This window comes from Penaeus chinensis, chromosome 33, assembly GCF_019202785.1.
Source record: "Penaeus chinensis breed Huanghai No. 1 chromosome 33, ASM1920278v2, whole genome shotgun sequence".
In the NCBI taxonomy this organism is placed as follows: Eukaryota; Metazoa; Arthropoda; class Malacostraca; order Decapoda; family Penaeidae; genus Penaeus; species Penaeus chinensis.
This window is the reverse complement of record NC_061851.1, coordinates 37,355,117-37,379,188: the sequence shown is the minus strand read 5'-3', so window position 1 is coordinate 37,379,188 and position 24,072 is coordinate 37,355,117. Positions and strand designations below refer to the sequence as shown.

Below are 24,072 nucleotides of genomic sequence, written 5' to 3'. Positions count from 1 at the left end.
CATGTCTGTATCTTATTCCCTAAAAATGTTCTCTGGCAATTACTCTTGACTTACAATCTATATGGAATTCTTACGAACTGAAATAATCTCACGATAATTACTACATGAAAACGTTAATAATAAAAATAAATATCCCATAGTCATTTCTTACTGATAATTTGTGGCATTTTTACCCTTTATTTTCATTGTTATCCGCATATTGCTACCAAATTATAAGCATAATTCTGAATGGTAGAAAAACCCACAATTCACAAACGAAATTTATTGAAAAATGAGAAACTAGTTTAGGTATCGTCTTGGATTTAATCTTCAGGTCTCATTCCTACGTTGTTGTTTTGTTGTTGTTGTTGTTGTTGTTTTTTCTATCAGTTGCATAATTCTGTTGGAAATAATAACATTCATCAACAGTTATCAATATGTACACAATACATATAGAATAACATGACTTCGACCTATACGCATTAAATACATAACATTGTCATTGCCTTTTGATTCAAATTTATGTATTGAACCCTCCCTTGTGTGCACGACCCTAAGGTGTAAACAAACTATGAGTATATGAGTTTCTCAAACTAGGGTGTTAGTGTGTACTGCATATATATGTATACATATGTATATATATACATATATATACATACATGTATATACATAGCTATAGACATTGACATGGATATAGACAGATCATTACGTGATTTACCTATCCATTCTTCCTGAATGATACTTGAGACCTGTTTGGATGTATGTGTGCTGTGTCTGAGCTTCAATTGTTAAAATAAGACTGACCAATAAACAACTAAATATACTAGTTTTCCCTTTTTTCAAAATCTTTAAAACTCGTGTTTCAAGTAACAGGTTCCTCATCACACATTCCGGATATCATATAGGCCTTTCACATCCTATTTGAAATACTTAAGTCTGAAAGAGGAAAATAGTACGATATCTACTGATAAAGCATATATATATTATATATTGTACAGGGTTTGGTAATGGTTTCCCTTATTTTTGTCTTGTGTGCGAAGTGTGAGAGTGCGTGCGTGCTTGTGTGCGTCAGCGAATCATTTGGTTTATCCGGACGACCCATTCCCCTTGCTTCGAACCCGAAGAAAGCCATGGTCGGTGGTCGCCGTTATATGGTCAGCCACTTGGCCCCGAACTCCACACCGATAAACATTGTATGTATACCTCTATATTTTTTTTTTTTTTTTTTTTTTTTTTTAAGTGTGAAAATTGTGTTAATCAAATGTAACAAATGAAACTGAAGTGATTTAGTGATAATATAAGTGATTTATTTTAAATGGTTTTCACTTTCAGCCTCCTTAATTTAGGTATAAGGTGGACTAATCTCAGGCCGCATTATGTGTCTGCAAGCCGTGCCTGTGTACTCTGGCTGCATAGCATACGGTGGCTGTATAACGTGGCAGGATATCGTGGCAGTATATCGTGGCTGCATACTTTTGAATATCTGGGTGTAATATCCCGGTCCGCAGAATCCTGGGCCGTATGACCCCGGACCACTTGACCCAGGCTGGAATAGTGTTTACAAGATTTTCTTTGATTTTGATGTGTAAATAAGACCTGTGTGAATATATATGAAAATATATATATTGAAGAAAGTATTTAATTGTCTATATTTCCCTTGAACCAATCTATTTCCCAGAGGATATAAATAAAAAGAACAAGAGGTTAGCTCATGATATCAGGAGAGAATTTAAGTGAGATACTATAATTCAAATGAGAAGAAACCTCGAACATATATATATAAACTCGTGACGTGTGCCCGTCTGCAAACTCTCATATCCAAAACGATTATAGATTTTCATATCAATCCTTTCACAGGTAATTTGACCCCCCCCCCCCCTCCAGTTCCTTGAATTGCTTTCTCCCTATCTCTCTTTAGAAATAGAACGTCTGAATAAATGAGTGATAGCAAAGATAATAATAGCTAGAATGATTGTTTTAAATAATAACTTCAAATAAATGTATTTGACTTCGACGCTTTTATCGAAAGTTTGAAATCGATTTTTTCTTCTTGCTCTCTTTCATGGGGCTGGCCGAGAATGTCCGAAAAACGCCCATTTTATTTGACGAAAGTCCATTTTTTTCACTTTCATGTTGGTTTTACTGATATATGTAATTATCTGTTTCTTACTAAATAATTTGTGTCATTTTTACCCATTATTTTCATTGTTATCCGCATATTGCTACAAAACTATATGCATAATTCAGAATGGTAGAAAACCCCACAATTTACGAACGAACTGTATTAAAAAATTAGAAACAAGTTTAGGTATCCTCCCGGATTTAATCTTCAGGTCTCGTTTCTACGTTTTTTTTTTTTTTTTTTTTTTTTTTTTTTTTTTTTTTTTTTTAATCATTTGCATAATTCTGTTGGAAATAATAACATTCATCGACAGTTATCAATATTTACACAATACATATAGAATAATATGACTTCGACCTATACGCATTAAATACATAATATCGGCTGCTTGTAACGACTATTTACTATTGACTTTAGATTCAAATTTATGTGCTGAACCCTCCTCCCTTGTGTGCACGACCCTAAGGTGTAAACAAACTATGAGTATATGAGTTTCTCAAACTAGGGTGTGTGTGTATGTACTGCATATATATGTATACATGTGTATATATGCATGTATATATACATACATGTGTATCTATATAGCTATAGACATTGACATGGAAATAGACAGATCACTACGTGATTTACCTATCCATTCTTCCTGAATGATACTTGAGACCTGTTTGGATGTATGTGTGCTGGCTCTGAGCTTCAATTGCTAAACTAAGACTGACCAATAAACAACTAGATATACTAATTTTCCCTTTCTTTCAAAATCTTTAAAACTCCTTTTACAGGTAATTTGACCCTCCCCCCCCCCCCCCCCAGTTCCTTGAATTGCTTTCTCACTATCTGTCTTTAGAAATATAACGTCTGTATAAATGAGCGATAGCAAAGATAATAGCTAAATTTATTGTTTTAAATAACAATATCTTCAAATAAATTTATTTGACTTCGAAGCTTTTATCGGAAGTTTGAAATCGATTTCTTCTTCTTGCTCTCTTTCATGGGGCTGGCCCAGAATGTACGAAAAACACCCATTTTATTTGACGAAAATCCATTTTTCACTTTTAAGATGATTTTACTAATATATGTAGTTATCTGTTAACTAAACTTCAATATCACGTTTACTCAGGAGAGAACAGAACAACTTTCAAACCAATCGCTGCTCGTGAGTTCTTACAGAGGCTTATGAAAGTCATTAGAACATGACCAATAACAAATGTGCATTCAGTTTATTACTTACATCGTAAGACGAAAAGAAATGCCCTGGAGGATGTACTTGGGCGTGGCTTTGTGACGTCATCGTCCACGACGTATATATAGCAGAGGCATCGCAGTGTTCAGAAGGACACATTCGCTTGAAAGATGAAGGCTCTGGTAAGAATAGGAATATTCCAATCACAAAGGATTTGAAACAAGTGTTAAACTGATTTCAATTCGGTGAAAAAAAAAAAAAAAAAAAAAAGCATTTCCACAGTTCATTTTCCAAATTTATATTGTTTACTTCTGAATATAAGGGAGATAAGTCTTGCATATATGTAGTATAAAAGAAAATCATGTGCCAGTCGATCTGAGAACTGAACGGTGTGTATATATAGTAAACTAAAGTATTCTTATTTTTCGTAAGACATTATCTGAGCGTAGCGCTTGTATCCACAATAATTTTGTTTCCAATAGGTGATTCTGGTCGCTGTATCCTGTTGCTCAGCACAGCTGGTGCTGCCGTACGCGGCGCCCTGGGTGCTGCCTCAAGCGAAGCTGATCACTACCCCTGAGGTCAAGACTGACCTCAAGACCGTTCCTTTGGTCTCCCCTTACGCCCACCCCTTCGGACATCCCTTCGTGGCTTCCCCCTATGCCTTCCACCACGCTGCCTACCCCTATGGAGCCTACCCCTACATCCTCAACGCCGATGATACTCTCAAGGCCACAGAGTTCCCCTACATTTACCAAAAGCCAGAACAGGAGCCAGCTGTAGAAGAGGCACGTCGTCGTCGCCGCGACGTCGAGATCCCCCTCCCATACCTTCACGCCGTGCCCACCGTCACTAAGCACACTGTGGAGACCAAGCAGTTCGAGCCGATCGACGCCAACACCCCCGCCGACACCACCAAGATCGAGCTCACCACCAAGGAGCACGAGATCTCCGTGCCCGCCGTCAAGTACGTGCAGCCCGTCGTCAACGTCAAGCCCGTCACCTACACTGCTCTCTCCCACGCCGTCCTTCCCTACTCCCACGCCCTTCCTTACACCCACGCCCTTCCCTATGCCCACGCCCTTCCTTACACCCACGCCCTTCCCTACGCCCACGCCCTTCCTTACACCCATGCCCTTCCCTACGCCCACTCTCTTCCATACGCCCATTATCCTGGCCTCGTCGGCGCCCCCGTCATCAAGCTTGACGAGGAGTAACTCCAACTTTCCTGTCGTCCTTAATCTTCCTCACAAAAAAACGACACTTTCTGATGGAAACTCATCTGTTGGATTCGTTTTTGAATCAAACATACACGATGTGTTTAGTCTGAGTGAAATGAAAGAAAAAGTTCAGATAACAATTCCCGAAAATGGAAAATATAAATATCTACTTAAAATTACAAATAGTGAAAAGAATCTGAATATCATCTAACAAAAAAAAGGTGTGTATATGATACGTACATCCAAAACCATCAACCTTTTTTCGAAATAAAATCATTATAATCACATGAAATATCTTTTTCGCATTCCCTGAAAATGTTTTCTGGCAAATACTCTTGACTTAAAATCCAAATGGAATTCTTACAAACTGAAATAATCTCACAGTAAATGCCACACGAAAACGTTATAAAAATACCCCTGCAGAATAGCTTGAGGCATTATTACCCTTTATTTTCATTATGTTATCCGCATATTGCTACAAAACGATTAGCTTAATTCTGAATGGTAGGAAAACACACAATTTACAAACGAAATTTATTGAAAATTAAAAAATGAGAAACTAGTTTAGGTATCCTCTTGGATTTAATTTTCAGGTCTTGTTTCTACATTTTCTTCTTTTACATAATTCTGTTGGAAATAAAATTTGTCTACAGATATCAATATTTACACATTATATATAGAATGACATGATTTCGTTCTGCACGCATTGAATACATAACTTCAGCTTCTTGTAACCACTATTTACTATTGACTTTTGATATGGGTGGGTGCTTCATGCTCGGGGTGATGTGAAGCGATGGTGTGGTAGCCTAATTAGCGCTAAATACTTGCATGCCTTCCCGCTTTCAGCTGCCACCGCTGGCTAGCCTGGTGCAAAAAAGGGAGCAGCTATGCATAAGACTCCCCTGCCAGCTCATAGCCTCTCCATCATCAAGACTTCTACAGTGCCTCCTCGTGGTCACCCATGGAAACTAGGTATCGTGCGGTCCTAGGCTGAACTGTGGAGGCTCTTGGAGCAGCAGGAGGCCCTAAAGGTACGGAGCTATGGCCCACCGGCGTGTGGATACGCCCTGGCTTCGTACTAACTCCTGCCCCCGCACCCCCTGGGGTTAATAGGCAGCTGTGGGGAGGCAGGCATTGCCAGTCGGCCCCCCCGAGATAACCACTGGCAACGAGCCATATAGTTGTTGAAGCTGGGGGGAGGGCTAAAGTCCCTCCCACCCTGCAAGTACGGCGGGCTGTGGGTCCCTCTGGGTTGGCGACCGCTGGGACTCGGGTGGGGAGGGGGGTTAACCCCCATCCCACCTGGGTCCCTGCGGCCGCCAGCCTGGCGTGATGTTTGTGGGGGAAAGCCCCAGGGAGCCCTGCAGGTGGATTATGGGGCCTGCAGCCAGCCAACCTCCTCTATATGGGGCGGCGTCGGTAGGGGTGGCAGAGGTGGCGCCCACCCGGAGTGCCTACCCGAGTTTAGACCTCAGGCGGACTGTCAAGGTGGGGGCTTGGAACATCCGTTCCTGCGACAGGACGTTCGGTTACCACTACTATCGAGGGAATTGAAACAGCTAAGAGTTCAGGTGGCTGCTCTCTCGGAGGTGAGAAGACCTGGCAGCGGCACGATTAGTGTGGGTGGCTACACCTACTACTGGTCGGGCCGCAGCGATGGCCACCATCTCCAGGGAGTAGCCATAGCCATCTCCAGCAGACTTCAACCCTTGGTAGTTGAGGTCACTCCAGTCGATGAGCGTATCATGGTATTGAGACTGAAGCTTTCATTTGGCTTCATGTCTCTTGTTGCTGTGTACGTTCCTACGGATGTATATAAACTTGAGGTGAAAGAGATATTTTACGCCAAACTTGCATTTGTGGCAGACAGATGTCCTCGGCGAGATATTCGTATTGTTCTGGGCAACTTCAATGCGGTATCCGGCTGTGATCGAGCTGGCTACGAGATGTCTGTCGGTCCTCATGGCTCAGGAGCTGATGCTGGCAGCGAGAATAGCCTCCTTTTCCGTGACTTTGCTAGGTCCCAGAAATTGAGGATTTCTGGCTCCTGGTATCAGCGTTCTGACCCGCATCGCTGGACTTGGTACAGCGGTACAGGTAGAGTGGCCAAGGAGATCGACCACATCCTCGTTAGCACTCGATGGAGGATCCTCCAGAACTGCAGGGTATATCAAAGCGCTGAGTTCTGTGGAACTGATCATAGATTAGTTGTGGCTACTCTCCGGGTCCACTTTAGAACCCCCCGTCGCCCAAATGAACACCCTAGGGTGTTTCATTTGGACAGATTGAGGGAGGACGAGTGTATTCGGGGGTTTGCCGAGGCTATCTCTGGTCGTCTCACAGCACTCAAGGGCCAGACAGACCCTGTTCTTATGTGGGATACCTTCAAGCGTGAAACGCTTGATGCAGCTCAGGAATCCATTGGTCAACGCCCAAGAACAAGACAGAACTCCATCTCGCAGGAGACGCTGGAAGCCACAGATGCTTGTCGTGCGGCTCGACTGTCAGGGGATCGCAACTTGCACCGCTCTCTGTTGCGCAGGACTAGGTCACTGTTGAGAAGGGATAAGGAACAGTTTATCAGTAGTCTTGCAGAGGAGGTCGAAAGCCATTTCCTAGTAAATGACCTTCGTCCTGCCTACCAAGCTCTGAGAAAGCTGAACTCCAAGCCCTCCTCACAGACGACTGCAGTCCGCTCAGCAAGTGGCCAGATAATCTCAGATCCTGATGGGGTGCGTGTGCGTTGGGCTGAGTATTTTGAGCAGTTGTATAAGGTTGATCCACCAACAGTTAACATGGATGCGGGTAATGTTGAGACTCCTCTGCCAGATCCACCCATCAGCGAGGATCCACCCTCCCTGACCGAAATCAGGGGGGCGATCTCCAAGCTGAAGTGGTAAAGCAGCAGGTGTTTGTGGCATCCCAGCCGAATTGTTAAAGGCTGGTGGAGAACCTATGGCAAGGGGCTTGCATGCAGTCCTGTCTGCCATCTGGCAGACTGGTACCTTTCCCCCTGACCTGCTGAGGGGTGTGGTCATCCCTCTCTGGAAGGGGAAAGGGGATCGGTGGGACTGCAGCAATCACCGAGGCATTACACTACTCAGTGTACCAGGCAAGGTACTCGCGCACATCTTACTGAGACGTATCAGGGACCACCTGTTGAGGCACCAAAGGCCAGAGCAATCTGGATTCACTCCTAGTAAGTCCACAATAGACCGCATCCTGGCGCTTCGAATCATTATAGAGCGCCGTCGTGAGTTCGGACGTGGGCTGCTCGCAGCCTACATCGATCTCAAGAAGGCGTTTGACACGGTGCATCGCGAATCTCTCTGGGAGATCTGAGACTAAGAGGAATTCCAATAAGGATTATTGGACTAATAGCAAACCTGTATACAGGCACTGAAAGTGCTGTAAAGTGTGGTGGGGGCCTGTCAAGCTTCTTCCCTGTTAGTTCAGGTGTGAGGCAAGGCTGTGGTCTTGCACCAACACTTTTCAACACTTGCATGGATTGGATACTGGGTAGAGTTACTGTCCAAAGTCACTGTGGAGAAACTCTGGGCAATATCAAGGTTACAGACCTTGACTTTGCCGATGATGTTGCCGTACTCTCTGAATCTCTGGAAACCCTTGTGACGGCTCTTGATGCATTTAGCAATGAAGCAATGCCCCTGGACCAAGACCAAGATCCAGGATTTTGGGGGCCTGCTAGGAGACCCTGTCCAGTCGATACGTGCTTGCGGTGAAAACATCGAAGTCACAAAGAGCTTTATATACCTCGCTAGTGCATTTCACGACTCTGGGCTGTCAGACCAAGAAGTCAGTAGACGGATTAGCCTGGCAGCAGGGGTCATGAAATCTCCCGACAAGAGTATTTGGAAATGTCGATACCTGTGCAGAAGGACCAAGTTACGTGTTTTCACTATCTTGTGCTCTGGAATCTCGTCTTGATGCCTTTTGTAACAGATCCTTGTGCCGGATCATGGGGTACAGTTGGCGGGACCATGTGTCCAACCAACGGCTGCACCGTGAGACCGGTACAGGACCTGTTACTTGCACAATCCGTGATCGCCAACTCAGGCTATATGGCCACTTGGCTCGACTCTCACAGGATTATCCTGCCCATCAGGTTGTCTCTGTCCGAGACAACCCTGGGTGGAGGAGGCCTGTGGGACGACCGAGAAGGTCGTGGCTTGGGCAGATCGATCAAACCTGTCGTGAGGAACTAGAGATGGGCCGGGCCCCTGCCTGGCGGCTCGCCATGAGGGACCCTCGCAAGTGAAAACAAAAGGTGGATGCGGCTATGCGCCCCTGCCGGCGTTAGCCCCAAAATGATGATGATTTTGATTCAAATTTATGTGGACGACCCTAAGGTGTAAACAAAGTATGAGTATATAGACTTCTCAAACTCAGTGTATGTATACTGCATATATATGTATACATTTGTATATATACATATATATACATGTATATACATAGATAGATATAGACATTAACATGGATGTAGACAGATCAAAACGTGATTTACCTATCCATTCTTCCTGATTAATGCTCGAGACCTGTTTGGATGTATGTGTGCTGTGTATGAGCCTCAATTGCTATATCAAGACTGACCAATAAACAGCTAGTTATACTAATTTTCCCTTTTCCAAAGATTTTTTTTTAAACTCCCGTTGGAAGTAACAGGTTCCTCGTTAAACATTACGAAAATTATCTAGGCCTATAACATATATGTGTGTGTGTGTAAAACTCGTGGCGTGTGTTCGTCTGCAAACTTTCATATCCAAAAGATTATAGATTTTCACACCAATCCTTTAACAGGTAATTTGATACCCCCACCCCTCCAGTTCCTTCAATTGCTTTCTTATCTCTCTTTATAAATATAACATCTGAATACATGTGATAGCAAAGATAACAATAGCTAGAATTATTGTTTAAATAACAATAACTTCAAAAAAATGAATTTGACTTTGAAGCTTTCATCGGAAGTATGAAATTTTGATGACGGGGGCGCCGACGAGGCCAGGATAGTGGGCGTAGGGAAGGGCGTGGTGTAAGGAAGGGAGTGGGCGTTGGGAAGGACGGCGTGGGAGAGAGCAGTGTAGGTGACGGGCTTGACGTTGACCACAGGCTGCACGTACGTGACGGCGGGCACGGAGATCTCGTGCTCCTTGATGGTGAGCTCGATCTTGGTGGTGTCGGCAGGGGTGTTGGCGTCGATCGGCTCGAACTGCTTGGTCTCCACAGTGTGCTTGGTGACGGTGGGCACGGCGTGAAGGTATGGGAGGGGGATCTCGACGTCCCGGCGACAATTTTTCTTTTTTACAGCTGACTCCCTGTCCGGCCTTGGGAGTAACGAAGAGAATGGGAGAATCAGGTTGGTAGTAGGCGTATAAAGCACCATCTTCGTAGCGGTCGTCGCTGTAAACGGTCTCCAGGTCGGTCTTGACATCAGTGTTGAGCTTTGCTTGAGGCGACACCATCTGTGCTGAATAACAGGATTCACCGACCAGAATCACTTATCGGAAACAAAATACGACAAGCGCTACGTTCAAATCATGTCTTACGAAAAACAGAAATACTGATAGCTGTATATACACCGTTCAGTTCTCAGATCAACTGGCACACGTCTTTTTCTTTTACTTATACCGCATATGACCAAATATTTTCTGCCCTACATGTAGAAGTGAACAATATAAGGTTTGTCATGACCCGTGAACAGTAATACAAGGTAAAGGCCACTTTCTTAGTTTGGAAAATGAAATGTGGAAATGTTTACCTTTCTTGTTTTTTCACCGAATTGAAATCTGTTTCACACTTGTTTCAAATACTTTGTGATTGGAATATTTCTATTTTAACCAGAGCCTTCAGCTTTCGTGCGAATATGACACTTGGCTTGGCTTGGAATGATTTGCGAACCGACACTGCGATGCATCTGCTATATAGACGTCGTGGACGGTGACGTCATGAGACTCCGCCCGGCTGTGAACTCCAGGGCATTTCTTCTCGTCTTGCGATGCAAGTTCTGAATGTACAGTTATGCGTTATCATTACCGTTTTATTACCATTGTCATTACCATTAGCATTGTCATTATCATCATTATCATCTTCATTATCATTATAATTATAATCTTCATTATCATATTCATCATTATCATCCTCAGGACCATCATATACATTATTATTTTTGCCATCACTATCTTTATCATTATCATTACCACCTTCATCATTATCATTATCAGCTTCATCGTTAGCATCATTATCATTATCATTACCATCATCACAATCTTCATCATTATCATTATCATTACCATCATCATAATCTTCATCATTATCATTATCTTCATTGTCATTATCGTCAGTATCATCTTCATAATTATCACTATTACCATTACCATTACCATTATCATTATCATTATCATTATCATTATCATCATCATCTTTTACCCTTCCTTTCTTCTTTTATTCAGTACCTTCCTCCTCTTCAGTTGACATTATATATTAAATTAATTGCAAAAAGCCAACAGAAAAAAATTTAATGTTAGCAGAAAGTTTAAATAGTACACTTAAAAGACAAGATAGCAATGATCTTGTAACTTCAATCTTCAGCATTAAGCCTATAATTTAATCTCGCCTCTTGCACATTTAGCTTTAAAAAACTTGAATCTGATCTTTTGTCTTTACTGATTTTTTTCCGTTTATGGAGACTTGAATTGAATGTTGGAGTTATCAAAGTATTTTCTACATGTCACTGCCTCTTCTTTTATTAATGGATTTTAGATATTACAAAACTCTCATGAAGCTTTCTATTTACATGTTATCATCCATGATTTTTTTTGTTTTTCTTTTGTCAATTCTAAATTTACAATATATTCAGTGATTTTGCCTTGGATAAAATAATAAAAAACACATACTAATTGTATTTCATATCTATTTAGAAAAATATATCCTCATACAAGATCCTGAGATAATGGCAGTATTCTAGTATAATCCTGAAGGTAATTTTTTTGCATTAAAACATTAAATGCATTATCTTTGTGAACTAATAATATTTGAATAGACTTTTAGGCATATATAACTTACAATAGAAAATATATATCCATATAGGTAATACATCCTCAGAGACAATATACTATGAGATCTTAAAGGGAAAATGAGAAAAAGTATCAATGGAAGAAAGGAGGACAAATAACAGAAAGAAGAAAAAAAACAAGAGGGTGAAAAGAACGGAAAAAAGGACAAAAAAGGAACATGAAAATACTTGATTCACTCTCCAAACAGCATTAAAGAAACGGTTACTCTAGCGTTCTCATCCATGTCTTCCTTAATTTCTCCATATACCTCTTCTGCTAGCTTTCTGTGCTTCTTCTTCCCTGATATAACAAGTTCTCCATACAGGTACACTCCCATTGCCTGGTCCTCAGTTAAAAATCTTCTCACATCATGCAAGTCAGGAAAATTATTTAATATTACTAATTCACACCATCTATGGCGAACATCAGCATTCTGAGCTACAATGTCATAGTGCTCATATATCTGTAGTAAGGCCTTGCAAGAAAAACTTTTCAGTTCTAAAATATATTCTAAGAGCAAGACAATCTGGTCTGGAAAAGAGAACTTTTCAAGATTGATCTTCATCTTTTTAACCCTTGGTTTTTGTCTACTACTTTTGTCAACATGAACCCAATAATTAAAATGTGACTTCACTGCAGACACTAACTGATTAGATATATTACCATATTTTTCTGTAATATAAGGATTGAGTCCAGGATGATTGAGCCACTCTTCATACAGACCACTACGGGTCATCCCTTTTTCTGCAGCCTCCGGGTAAGCACTAATGAAAAAGTCTATTATCTGTTCGGATAATACCAACTGTCCATGATAAAATGTTACATAATCTTTTATCATTGAATCAAAAGTTTTCCTTCCTATTATTCTGCTCATGTACTTCAGAAGAAAATATCCCTTCAGATAGTGCACTTGTAAAAATGTTTTTTCTGGATTTCTTCCATCTTTGACATAACCAATGCCACTATCATCTACTAAAGCCTCACCCTGCATAGGTCTCAGCTTCTGCAAATCTACACTTGAATTTTCAAGTTCACTTGTCAGAGTTCTGTATCGTATATGTGCCCTGAGATCTGAAAGTTCCTCAAGGTATTTCATTTTCATTGCTTTATGCTCCAATGATGATAGCAATGTAACTGAACTGCAGGTCACCACTTTATCTTTAACAGCATCACAACTAACATCACTCCCATCACAAAACCCATCTTTTTTCAGTGTTTCACTAGGAACATTCCCATTAACACCCTGATCTTGCCAAATTTCTATTGGGTTATCTTTGCTAGTGGTTTCAGGGATGCTGTGCTGTTTTGTCTTGTATACAGAATCTTCTATCAAAGTAGCTAGTGCATAGATAGAGTCTTCCATATAGGTAGCAAAACCTTCACTAATCCATTCTTCTGTCCAGTCTTGTGCACCAATGTTGATCCCAAACCATGCATGGCTGTTGAAAAGAATATATACATTAATATGTCTGCAAATCATAATAAGAAAAAAATATGATGGGAATTGCTTTTTAAACCATTTCTCTATGTTTCTGTGGAAAGACTGAAAGTCTAATTTTTTCTGTATTTTTATCTTAACTGCATTAAGGCAAATGGATGTACAATCCCTCTTAATATTCTTATCATGAGATATTTAGGACAGTAGCCAAAAGCCACTGACATACATCAAATATTCAAGCACAGTATGGCTTAAAAACAAACTGTAAACAATTACTTTACATTTTTTAATACAAGCAATTAAGTATTGAAGTAAAGACATTCTGTTGAGAGCAAACACCTACCTTATTTCATGTGCAAGACGAATATAGGCTGCGGGATCATCTAAGACCATTGATGGTGACAAGAAGATTAAGTTTGGAGAAGCTAAACCCAAGCTTGCAAAACACTTTGGCACCAGAACAACTTCAAGCCTGGGACATGGGTATCTGCCTAGAAGGTCACAAGATGCTTGCAGAGCAAAAGGTAGAAATGATGCAACTGACTTTATTGCTTCAGATGAAGATGGAGGATAAACCACAGATAGAGCAGTTTCACTAGCCCAGTATTTGGACTGGATGTGACAAGGGTATTCATAGTGCTTACATGGATGAGTTTCTTTGGCCTTTTTATTATTCACAGATGACCCACATGACTTATTCTCAGGTTTTACCACTGGGAGAATATCTACTGCCCATTTGCCAATGGCAATAGCTATAGTTGCAATTGGTAATACCATTGTTGTATGATAATAAAAACAAACTGAAGGTATAATTTCTTTTGCCATGTCTTGTCTGCTAATTGTAGATCCCTGGCATGGTTCTTGTGTATCACAATTTTTAAAATCAGAGTGATTCATGAGCCAACAGTCCTTATAATCCTCAATACAGCCAATAAATTTCACTGGTCTTTCATCCCCTGTCATTGATAGATAATACCCTTTTGGCACTGTGAACCAAGCTTGCCAGGTAGCCATGGCTGACGGAGGATCTTGACATGGGAGTAATGAACGGTTATTGATGGTGGCAGCTGGAGTAAACACACATGGATTGCCATCTTGGTCATTCCTCCAAAGCAGTGACTGCCCTTGTGGTGATGTTTCATATTTGATGCATATAACTCTGGGAAAATCAGCAACTTTTTGTACATTTCTTTTCCATATATTAATAGACCATGGTTCCACAGTGTACTGAAGGGGTACCTGCTCTTTGCCTGACCAAATATTTAGGGCAAAGCTGCATTTTCTAATGAATGCTGGATGTAAGTACTGTGAAACTTCAGTTTTATCGCAAATTACTTCACTTACAGATTTTACCTTAATATCACAACAATCTAGCACAACCTTAAAATCATTTTGTGCTTCTGATTGAGTAGCAACTTCATGCAAGATATGATTTACCAATAAATCTTCTGAATCTATTTTCTCTGCTTGCCCTAATATGTTCTGGCCTTCTTGTACATTCTCTACTCCACATGCACTTTGACTTGTTAATGCACAAGCCTTTTCTAGGTTACTTTGGCCACAAAGAATACCTGAACTCCCTGAATCAGCCAGAGTACTCTTTTCATATTGATTTCTTTCAGTATTGTTAGAACCTTCATAAAAACTTTTAGTTGTGCTAGCTTTGTCTGCTTCATTAAGACCACTAGAAGTCCTTGCAAATGTTGTGTTGCTGTTGCTGTCATCAAAAATTTCTTTACCATGTAAATTTAAGGCAGCTTCACTGACAACCTTCCTTTTGTCTGAACAGAAACACTCACGCACGCAACAATTTCCGTTTTTCTCACACAATGTTGCAGGCTCTAGGAAGATAAACACAATGCCTTCAATTATCTGACTAACTACACTTGTCTTCAAATGTAAGAGATAGTGTCGTGCCCTTATGTCCTTTATATTTGATAGCAAAGGCAAGTCCTTGTCACCCATTTTGTTTAATACTAATGCAAGATTTCCTTATCTTCTTTATATGTTTACACAAGGTCTTGCTTATCTTCCATATATTATAATGTTCTGCTTCCAGGCATCAAACAATTCAAACGGAAACCTGTGAAATGAGGCATGAAATTATCATGATAGTTTTTACCTTAATCTTAAATTGTACAGAGGCCAGTCACAGTGAATGGCAAACAACTGTGAACAGATTGCATCATAGGTAGTAAGTTTTGTAAATGTATGCATTTTTCCACAATTTCTAAATTTACTTTTTGTAATATCAAATCTCAACTTATTCAGCTGACAAACTAATCAATAATAACACCTAGTAATGTATCTAAACCCTTCTATCAATTTTTTAAGAGTTAGTACAATACATTCTTACATTTTCATTCCTTCTCTCCTTCACTGCCGCCAATATGAATCAGCCATGGCATGGGATTTCACAACATCTGAAGATAATCATTACAGGAACTGCAAGAAAAAAGTTTAAGAGTTTATTTTGTATTTATAAAACATGGTAGAGATGAAATGTAATTCAGACAGAAAATTACATGAAGAGATCCAGATCTTAGTGTCAGCTATACAGGAGTTTAATTCCCACTTCATAATAGTTAAAACTAAATCACTGAAAATAACAGTGCTGCAAATCAATATTTTCTTTTGAAGAATCATTAGAGAGAGATTTCAAAATATTATTAATAATACATGATAACATACATGTATTTAGCCCACTTTTGTACATAGATAATAAGTTCCATATACTTCTTTTATATATTAGATGTACCTTCCAGTAAAAAACCTTGCAGATACTATATATTTGTGTGTATAACTGTTTGTTGTCAATTGGAGTCCAAGTTTTATTTTAACAAATTTAAAGTGAGATTTTTTTGGCCTTTGCAAGAGCACCGATATGCAATGTAATCGCATCATATTAGTGGTCTCTGACAAAATTAAGTTCATACTCATTCTAAGCACACAAAATCAACTAAAATAATAGAGACAGTTTCAATATCTACTAATTCGCACTGTGTACTACGAAAAATAAGATTCATAACCGAATCTCACAGCCCATGTGACGTTAGTTGTCACTTAAAACACACATAAAACACACCATTGATCTCATAATTCGTATTATATCACCAATTGATTCTAACATCACTCGATTTAATCTGAAAGAAGACCACAGACTCTGAAGCAACTTGGTTTGTTGACATCGTCGCCTTCCTCCGTTTTTGTTTTTGTTTACACGCGTCGGAATCAGCTGATCGGAGTCGGAATCAGCTGATCGAGCGTCACTCTCGGCGTCGCTCGCCCGCAGAGTGTGAACCATGGCTTTGTTTTCGCTTTAACTAATTATTTTTTCGGGACGATGGAGGTTTTGGCCAGAAAAGAGGGCGACGGAGAACTGCTGGAGACGCTCTGTAGGTTATGCGGCACGAGTGACTGCGGTCGGATGTTGCATTTGGGCGATACGTACTCTATGGTGGGAGCGAGTGACGTCATTTTCAACTTGTTAGACAGCATATCGGTTATACTAAAGCTGCAGGTATGTGGTGCATTTATCATGTGAGTGTATACGATAGAGCAGATAGGTTTGGTATTGGGAAAATGTTGTTTACTATAAAGAGCCCGGGGTCTGATTTGGTATTTCCATCCTTCCACTGTCTTGCCTAGCCATGGTAGCTAACAGCCTTATCAGGGTGCTGAAGAATCAACGTCAAAATTAAGGAGGGTGCCTCTGCTTACTTGAATGGACTTTGAAGTTTGAAAGTCTGCTTAGAAATACCCCCCCCCCCCCCTTCCCCACTCATTCTCTCTCTTTCTTTCCCTCTTGCCTTATTTCTCTCCTTCTCCTCTCCCTCTCTCTCACTATCATCCTTTCCACTCGCTACACCCTTCTCCCGTCCCCTATGCTGCCCCCTTTCACTCTCCCTCTTTCTCATTTTTATGTGTACCAAGATATTAAATAGATACAAAATTTGTTTCATTTCAGGATGAGGACGAAGCACTGATGTCAAAACATGTATGCTTATCATGTTTTAACATAGCAGTTGATGTCCAGGCTTTCATAGATTCCAGTATAAATTTTCAAAAGACAACAATAAGACAGATATTTCCAGAACATAAGTTGGTGGAGACACAAGATATTACTCTGATTCAAGCGCCTTTTGGAAGTCTACGGAAGGAATCTGAGCTTGTTGAGCATCATATTAATGATGATAGTAAAGTTGATGAACCAATATTGAAGTCTCAAGATCTGTTACAGAATGGCAGTTTTTTAGAAACAAGCAATGTCTTACTGAAATCTAAACTGGAAGAGGCACCCAAAGGAAGTCTTGCAAGTGATTTTCAAAAATCAGCTGATTGTGTTAATGCTGATGTGTCGCAGAATAATGTAAAAGTTACTATAAATTCCTCTGAGTTAGGTGTAATTGATCAACTTTCAAAGGATGAACTCCCTTCCGTCCAAACTGAATGTATGCCAGAAGTACCAAGTATCTCCACAGAATTTCAGACTGATCCAAATGTCAAGAGTGATGTAAAGTTTGCAGATGAAGGAGATAGGGTTTTTAACTGCCCTAAAGAAGATGCTTGTGACAAGGAACATTCTTCCTTAGTTTCTCAGAATCAAAGCACTAATAGTACCAATTCAAGTACAAATAATAAGAGTAAGAAAGCAAAGGTAGCTGTAGATAGACAAGAAAAGGGAAAAGAAAGTAGCAAGAAATGTCCAGTATGTTCCAAAAGTTTTCCAAGACAGAGTCAACTGAAAAGCCATCTTGTAAGTCACAGCGGAACTAGACCATTCGAGTGCAAGATTTGTCACACTAAATTTAAATATCGGCGGAACCTCGTTGAACATTCCAGCATACATAATGAAATTCCATCCTTCATCTGCTCTAAATGTGGCTTAACATTCAAACAAAGAAGCAAGTAAGGAAAAATACTTTAAATTAGTTATGTTTTGTATTAATAGTTTGAGCTTGATTGATATTTTGAATATACTAATATTTCTAGCCATGTGTACGTGTTTGTAAATGTTACTTTATCACTAACACTTGTTTTTTTTTTAGTTTACTTAAACATGAGAGGATTCATCGAGAGAAAGACAAACACTGTTACCACTGTCCTCACTGTAACAACCAGTACACTCAGTCTTCTCATCTAAGAACACACATCAGGAATGTTCATGAAAGTATGTAACAGTATTTTGCTTCATCTAGTAATAAGGGTGTTGCATTGATAGATATGAAAGTATATGAATATAAACATTATATATATATGTGTGTGTGTGTGTGTGTGTGTGTGTGTGTATGTGTATGTGTATGTGTATGTGTATGTGTATGTATATGTATATGTATATGTATATGTATATGTATATGTGTATGTGTATGTGTATGTGTATGTGTATGTATATGTATATGTATATGTATATGTATATGTATATGTATATGTATATGTATATGTATATGTATATGTATATGTATATGTATATGTATATGTATATGTATATACATATACATATACATATACATATACATATATATACATATATATGTATGTATGTGTGCATATATATATATATATATATATATATATATATATATATAGATAGATATATATATATAGATATTTAATTATATATATATATATTTAATTATATATATATATATATATATTCAAATATATATATATATATATATATATATATATATATATATGTTAGCACATAAGTACATGAATGCATATTAATAAAAAGACCTATAAGAATATACAATATATGGCAAAAATTTGATAATTTTTACATTCCTTTCAGATAACAAGGGACACAAATGCGATGTCTGTGATGCTGTAGTTCTCTGTCAGTCATCTCTGAGACGGCATATGGCAACTGTCCATGCTAATTCAGCCAAATTTATCTGTCCACACTGTAATAGAGGCTTTAATAACAATCAGAATTACCAAGGTAACTTTCTGTTTGCCAGTTCAGTATTATTGGTTAGTTATAGTAAAGAACATGCATAGATTCTTGCATATACATAAATGTTTCAACATGTGAACAAAGATATATCTGTATCACTACACAGTGCTCTTAGGCCTACATGTAGATTCTTGTATGCTGGCATAAGTTCTGAGTTCAAGCACATGTATGGAAACATTTGATATATTACAAGTGTTTCATTATATAGACACAGGTAGATCTGCAAATACTAGTTCTGATAATTTTTTATATATGCTATAAATTTGATAATCATTATGATTATCATTATTATGCAGTCAGTAAAATATAAATTTAAATCTGCAAAACATATATGAAACAATTTTATAATTTACTCTTCCCCCTCCAAATGAAGGGCACCTGAGGCGGCATTCTGGTGAGCGTCCTTATAGTTGCTCCACGTGTGCCAAGACATTCACCACCACGAAAGCTCTAAGTAGGCATCGGTTAATTCATCAGGGAATTAAGAGCCATAAGGTCAGGAGTGTAGTTAGTATACTTATACTTGCAATTTTTCTTGTTATCAGTTTTGCATTCTTTGCATCTTATTCATATTTTGTAATATATCTTGAAGATTTTTTCTTTTCTTTTCTTTTCTCCAGTGTATCCACTGCAGTAAAGCATTTTATGAATTGTGCGACTTAAAGAAGCACGCCAAGCGTCACCTGAAACGTGTGAAAAAATCCAACAGAAGTCTAGCTGCTAGTAAAACTGGAGAGAATGCTAGTAACTCTACCACTCAGGTGGTGACTGGTATGAATTCACTTAACTTGATGGTCCTCACAGAGTCTCTGCTCTTTAGTGAGCCCCAGCCACTGCTTGAAACATCAGCATCTAGAGTAACAGAGGTAACCTTTATTACTGATTTGACATTTAGTGTACAAACAATTATGACATTTTGTTGGAAGATTATGAGTGATATATTAGCTTATACATCTAATTGAACCATTGCAGTACTTTATGTATTAAATCTGTTTTGCAGATACTTCTGCCAGATGGGAAATTGGGGACACCTAAAGAAGTTACAGCAGAACCACTTTTGGGTTCAGGGGTTATAGAAGCTAATCCACCAAATTTGCAGCAGTCATCAATGGAATTGTCTAAAATTTCAAACATGCTACAGCCAGGAGAGGAAGTTCTGACACCATCACCATTATTACCTGCTACACCAGTCTTATCTGCAGAAAATGTAGAAGCCATCTCTGTGCTGGCCGACACAGCTGTCCTGCAACCACCTGAAACGAAGACCGTTATTACCACACCCATTGACCCTTCCAGAGTCTTGCAGCCAACAGACATAGGTGTTGAGGAGGAACTCCCTAGACCTGAAAATAGAAATGTAAGTCTAGAAGTACAGGAGGCATCCCAGTGTAGTTCTAGTACAGATGGCCCCACTATGGTTGTGCTTTCATCTGTAGGTGCTTCTTCTGAGTACCTACCTGTTGCTGAACAAGAAACTCACACAGGGAATTCTGACATTGATGGGGCCAGACATCAAGAAGGTGAGAGGATCCTTAGCCATGCTACTTGGTAATTTGATCATTTATTTTGTATATTACAATACTGTGTGTTTTGGAAAAGTGGTGATAGGAAATATTTATTTGCAGTGTTTTGATGTTTTTTGTTTTTTCATTTCCAAAACTTATTTCAATCTTACCTAAAAAACTGACATTCACTGAAATATTCAGTTTACTATAACCTCTATATTAACGACTAAAAATTAAATTTACTATAAGCTCTATTATAAGCTTTATATTAAATATCAGTATTCTCTTAATCTCTTTCTGCTCACAGTATCATAGTGACTGACTGCTTAAATACCATTTATATTTTTTCTCAGTATGAGGATACAATTTTAAAGAAATATACCATGAAAGCATGAAAAGACAAATTTTATTGCAGTTGCAATTCAAAACCAGACTTCTCTTTAGGTGCAAGAACATAAGGGATACTTAAAGAAAAGAAAAAAAGATCTATAGTTATACAAAAATCGTCATGGATTTTTTGTTACTTATTTATGTACCTTATCTATCCTTATTCACAGATTAAGGGGTTTACATGTTGTGATAAACCTTGTATATGAGACATTCCCAATTTTAAGGTTATTCCTATGGGGAAAAGTGAACTTTTCTTCATGATACAAGGTAGTATTTTGAGTGTGAAAAAGATCCAATTATAAAAAAAAAAAAAAAAAGGAGAAACAACTGGTACTTAAAATTATATCACAAGAAGATTGGATACTATATGTAATACAATCTGTGCAATAGAAACTAAAACACCCTAATAAGTATAAAAAATATATATAAATAAACTGTGATTTAAGGAAACCATTTCTAGTCAATAAATGTGAATAGTCAATCACTGCTCATATAATATATAGTACTAAGAATAAGCAATATATATATTTTTGTTCTCTTCTTTTCCCCATTATGCCTTCATGTTTTAACATATGAAAAAAAAATTAAAATATCTTTTTATATGAAATTTAATTTTTTTCAAATGTATGCTGCAATTATATAGTATATACAATGCTGGCAATGTATTTATGTATACCTGGAATCTCTTTTTAAACATTCATGAATTATGATATTGTAACTGCTTTTCAGATGTTATCATATCAAATATTAACTGCTAGTCAGTGCCTTGGAAGCAAGGAAGGCATATAAATGTTTGTGCTTAATAGATGTATCATACATCAGTTGTAAAATTGTTCCTTTTTTGGAATATGTGTTCATTCCAGTATGTTATAGGTTACGACACTTGGGAAAATAGATTGTTGTAGCAAAGTGTTCCGTAGCTACAGATGTGTGATCAATTAAATCAAATTGTTTAAGAACGTGATCTTTATAAAGGTGCAATATCACTCTAGTCACTTTCAGACCACCAGAACAGTCACTGTCAATGGCAATTTCTCATTTCTGTTTTGTGTATGTCTGCATTTATACATGTGTTACTGTGCAATGTTCATATAGGTTTTTATGATTGTTAAATATGTATGTGTCTCTTAAAAGTACATAAAATACGTACACAAAGGGTTCGATTTAGTTGCCAAGGGGCTTGCAAATATTTCAGGAAAAAAATTAGGAAAATGTACCTTAGACTGGTAGTAACTGGAACAAATATTCAGTTTGACTCATTGTCTGTACTCTTAAAAATATATGAGAATGACTATAACATGTTTTGTCATCTCTTTCTAAGATGAGGCAGGCATTCACAAATATAAATATCAAGCAGATTCAGACATATGCATCGTCTCTTCTGCTGTTCATATAAAATGGTCTTAAAAGTTCTAGAACTGAATAAGAAATGAAGAATATAAAAGGAAAGGAAAGAATTTGATATAAATCATTCTAGATAAAATTAGTTCTTGACACCAAAGGCTAACAGCAAAACTGATATTTATTAATTTTTACCCAATATAAAACATAGATTAATGTTTAATAGGTATTAAGAAGATATGTGATGATTGTATGCAAGTGTGCGTATTGCTGGAAAAATTGTATGATTGTCTCATGACTATTGTTGTGAACTTATTTATTCTTAATAGAGAATGGATCCTTCAGTCTGTGAACAAAACATTCCTATTTAAAAACAAAGTGCAAAACCTATTTTTAATCTACTGATAGCTGAAACCGTGTACTTTATTTATTGTAAACTTCTTAACTATTAAATAAAATATGTTTGTATAAAGAGTTAGTTTTGGAACCTGTTTTGTATTAACTATCCATTCTGATTGCATGCATTATAATTAAATTTGATAAAGTATTACTGTTAGCGGCAGATGAAAAATGACATCCCAAGACTATTATTTCTGAAGATCTTAATCCATCAATTGGTATTTTCTTGCCTAATTAGTATATAGAGGGTTGGCTTAATGAAGCAGACACCATCATTAGATTTTTTTTTTCAAGTAGTACAAATTAATCTTTAAGGGCAGCCATAACATATGAAATCTACTTTACAGGCTGATATGCCTGTGGTTTTTGAGCATGACAACAAAAAACGCTTCATAGCATCAGGTTATTATTTTGCAATATACTCTTGCATTAGTATCACATACCATTGGCAACTGGAATGTGTCATTTTAGCCTTGAGGATGATTATTCATCAATAATAATTTCTTTATAGCTAATAATAATGTACAGTACACAATGCAACAAACAACTACTCTTCTGATGTTTTCTCAAATTCTTGAACAAAGTATTTACTTCCATGAAAATAAGTAAGTAAAAATGATGATGTGATAATGATGATGATGATGATGATGGTGATGGTGATGGTGATGGTGATGGTGATGGTGATGGTGATGGTGATGGTGATGGTGATGGTGATGGAGATGATGATGAGAACAACAACAGCAATAAAAAAAACTGGAAATCCAAGATTGAACAACTATTTGCTTTGTTATTTTCTTTCAAACATAACTTTGTTTAATCAACAGCTACAAGGTATCAGTGTTGCTATTCAAATAAATTATGAAAACTCTTCTTATTCCAATTTTAGTTTCAATGTAAACCAAGAAAAATCAAGGTTAGTAAAATCCAGATGCCAATGAGCCTTTTCAAAATTTTCTAAACATTATTATTATTAGTTGGATTCATGGTATGGATGACAGATATACCATTATATGACAACCGAGTCAATGAACTTATTGCTTACCTCCAGTATATATAAATGTGTTTGACAGTTCTTTCTGTTCATATTAATGCAGTAATTAATATATCCATGAAATAACACAATTCTAACAAAAGAGGGAAAGTTTGTAAATTTGGATAAAATTATAATAATGAAGCATAAGGAACCAACATACCTCCGTCTATGATGAACTATGGCTCTTCTTAAACCATTGCCGCCAGGGAAAATTAATAAAAAATGGGGAAATTGCTGTGTTCATTTTTTATATTTTTGTGAAATGTCTCTGTTCATAGATGGCTCTGCTGGTGCTTAGCCACAAATGAGTCAATTAGTAGATCTTGTGACCTTATCTGATTTCACTTTTCCTTAAATTGGTGGGAAAAATGTATTTTTTACTAGTGGTATTAATATCAATGGTGTTATTTTTATTATAAACATTATAATTACTGTA

The 24,072-nt window shown here is 37.9% G+C and overlaps 3 protein-coding genes across 4 annotated transcripts; 2 read left to right on the top strand and 1 right to left on the bottom strand.

The window, feature by feature from the left end:
• The first annotated feature begins 3,433 nt into the window (after positions 1-3,433).
• Positions 3,434-4,513, top strand: LOC125043314. The gene is made up of 2 exons (XM_047639370.1): positions 3,434-3,463; positions 3,764-4,513. The coding sequence occupies exons 1-2, from the start codon at positions 3,452-3,454 to the stop codon at positions 4,496-4,498; spliced, it is 747 nt and encodes a 248-aa protein (XP_047495326.1). The 5' UTR covers positions 3,434-3,451; the 3' UTR covers positions 4,499-4,513.
• A 6,901-nt stretch (positions 4,514-11,414) lies between these two features.
• On the bottom strand, positions 11,415-16,314 carry LOC125043183 (aminopeptidase O-like). Of its 2 annotated transcripts, none has more exons than XM_047639176.1 (4): positions 16,175-16,314; positions 15,369-15,457; positions 13,356-15,095; positions 11,415-13,013 (listed from the first exon to the last, which is right to left on the bottom strand). In XM_047639176.1, the coding sequence occupies exons 3-4, from the start codon at positions 14,975-14,977 to the stop codon at positions 11,768-11,770; spliced, it is 2,868 nt and encodes a 955-aa protein (XP_047495132.1). In that variant the 5' UTR covers positions 14,978-15,095; positions 15,369-15,457; positions 16,175-16,314; the 3' UTR covers positions 11,415-11,767. The 2 variants fall into 2 exon arrangements, with proteins under 2 accessions (XP_047495132.1, XP_047495131.1); XM_047639175.1 differs by having other exon boundaries at positions 16,098-16,237.
• A 27-nt stretch (positions 16,315-16,341) lies between these two features.
• Positions 16,342-22,676, top strand: LOC125043184 (zinc finger protein 568-like). The gene is made up of 7 exons (XM_047639177.1): positions 16,342-16,532; positions 16,980-17,920; positions 18,061-18,182; positions 18,804-18,953; positions 19,342-19,463; positions 19,589-19,834; positions 19,969-22,676. The coding sequence occupies exons 1-7, from the start codon at positions 16,356-16,358 to the stop codon at positions 20,518-20,520; spliced, it is 2,310 nt and encodes a 769-aa protein (XP_047495133.1). The 5' UTR covers positions 16,342-16,355; the 3' UTR covers positions 20,521-22,676.
• Positions 22,677-24,072: the final 1,396 nt, after the last annotated feature.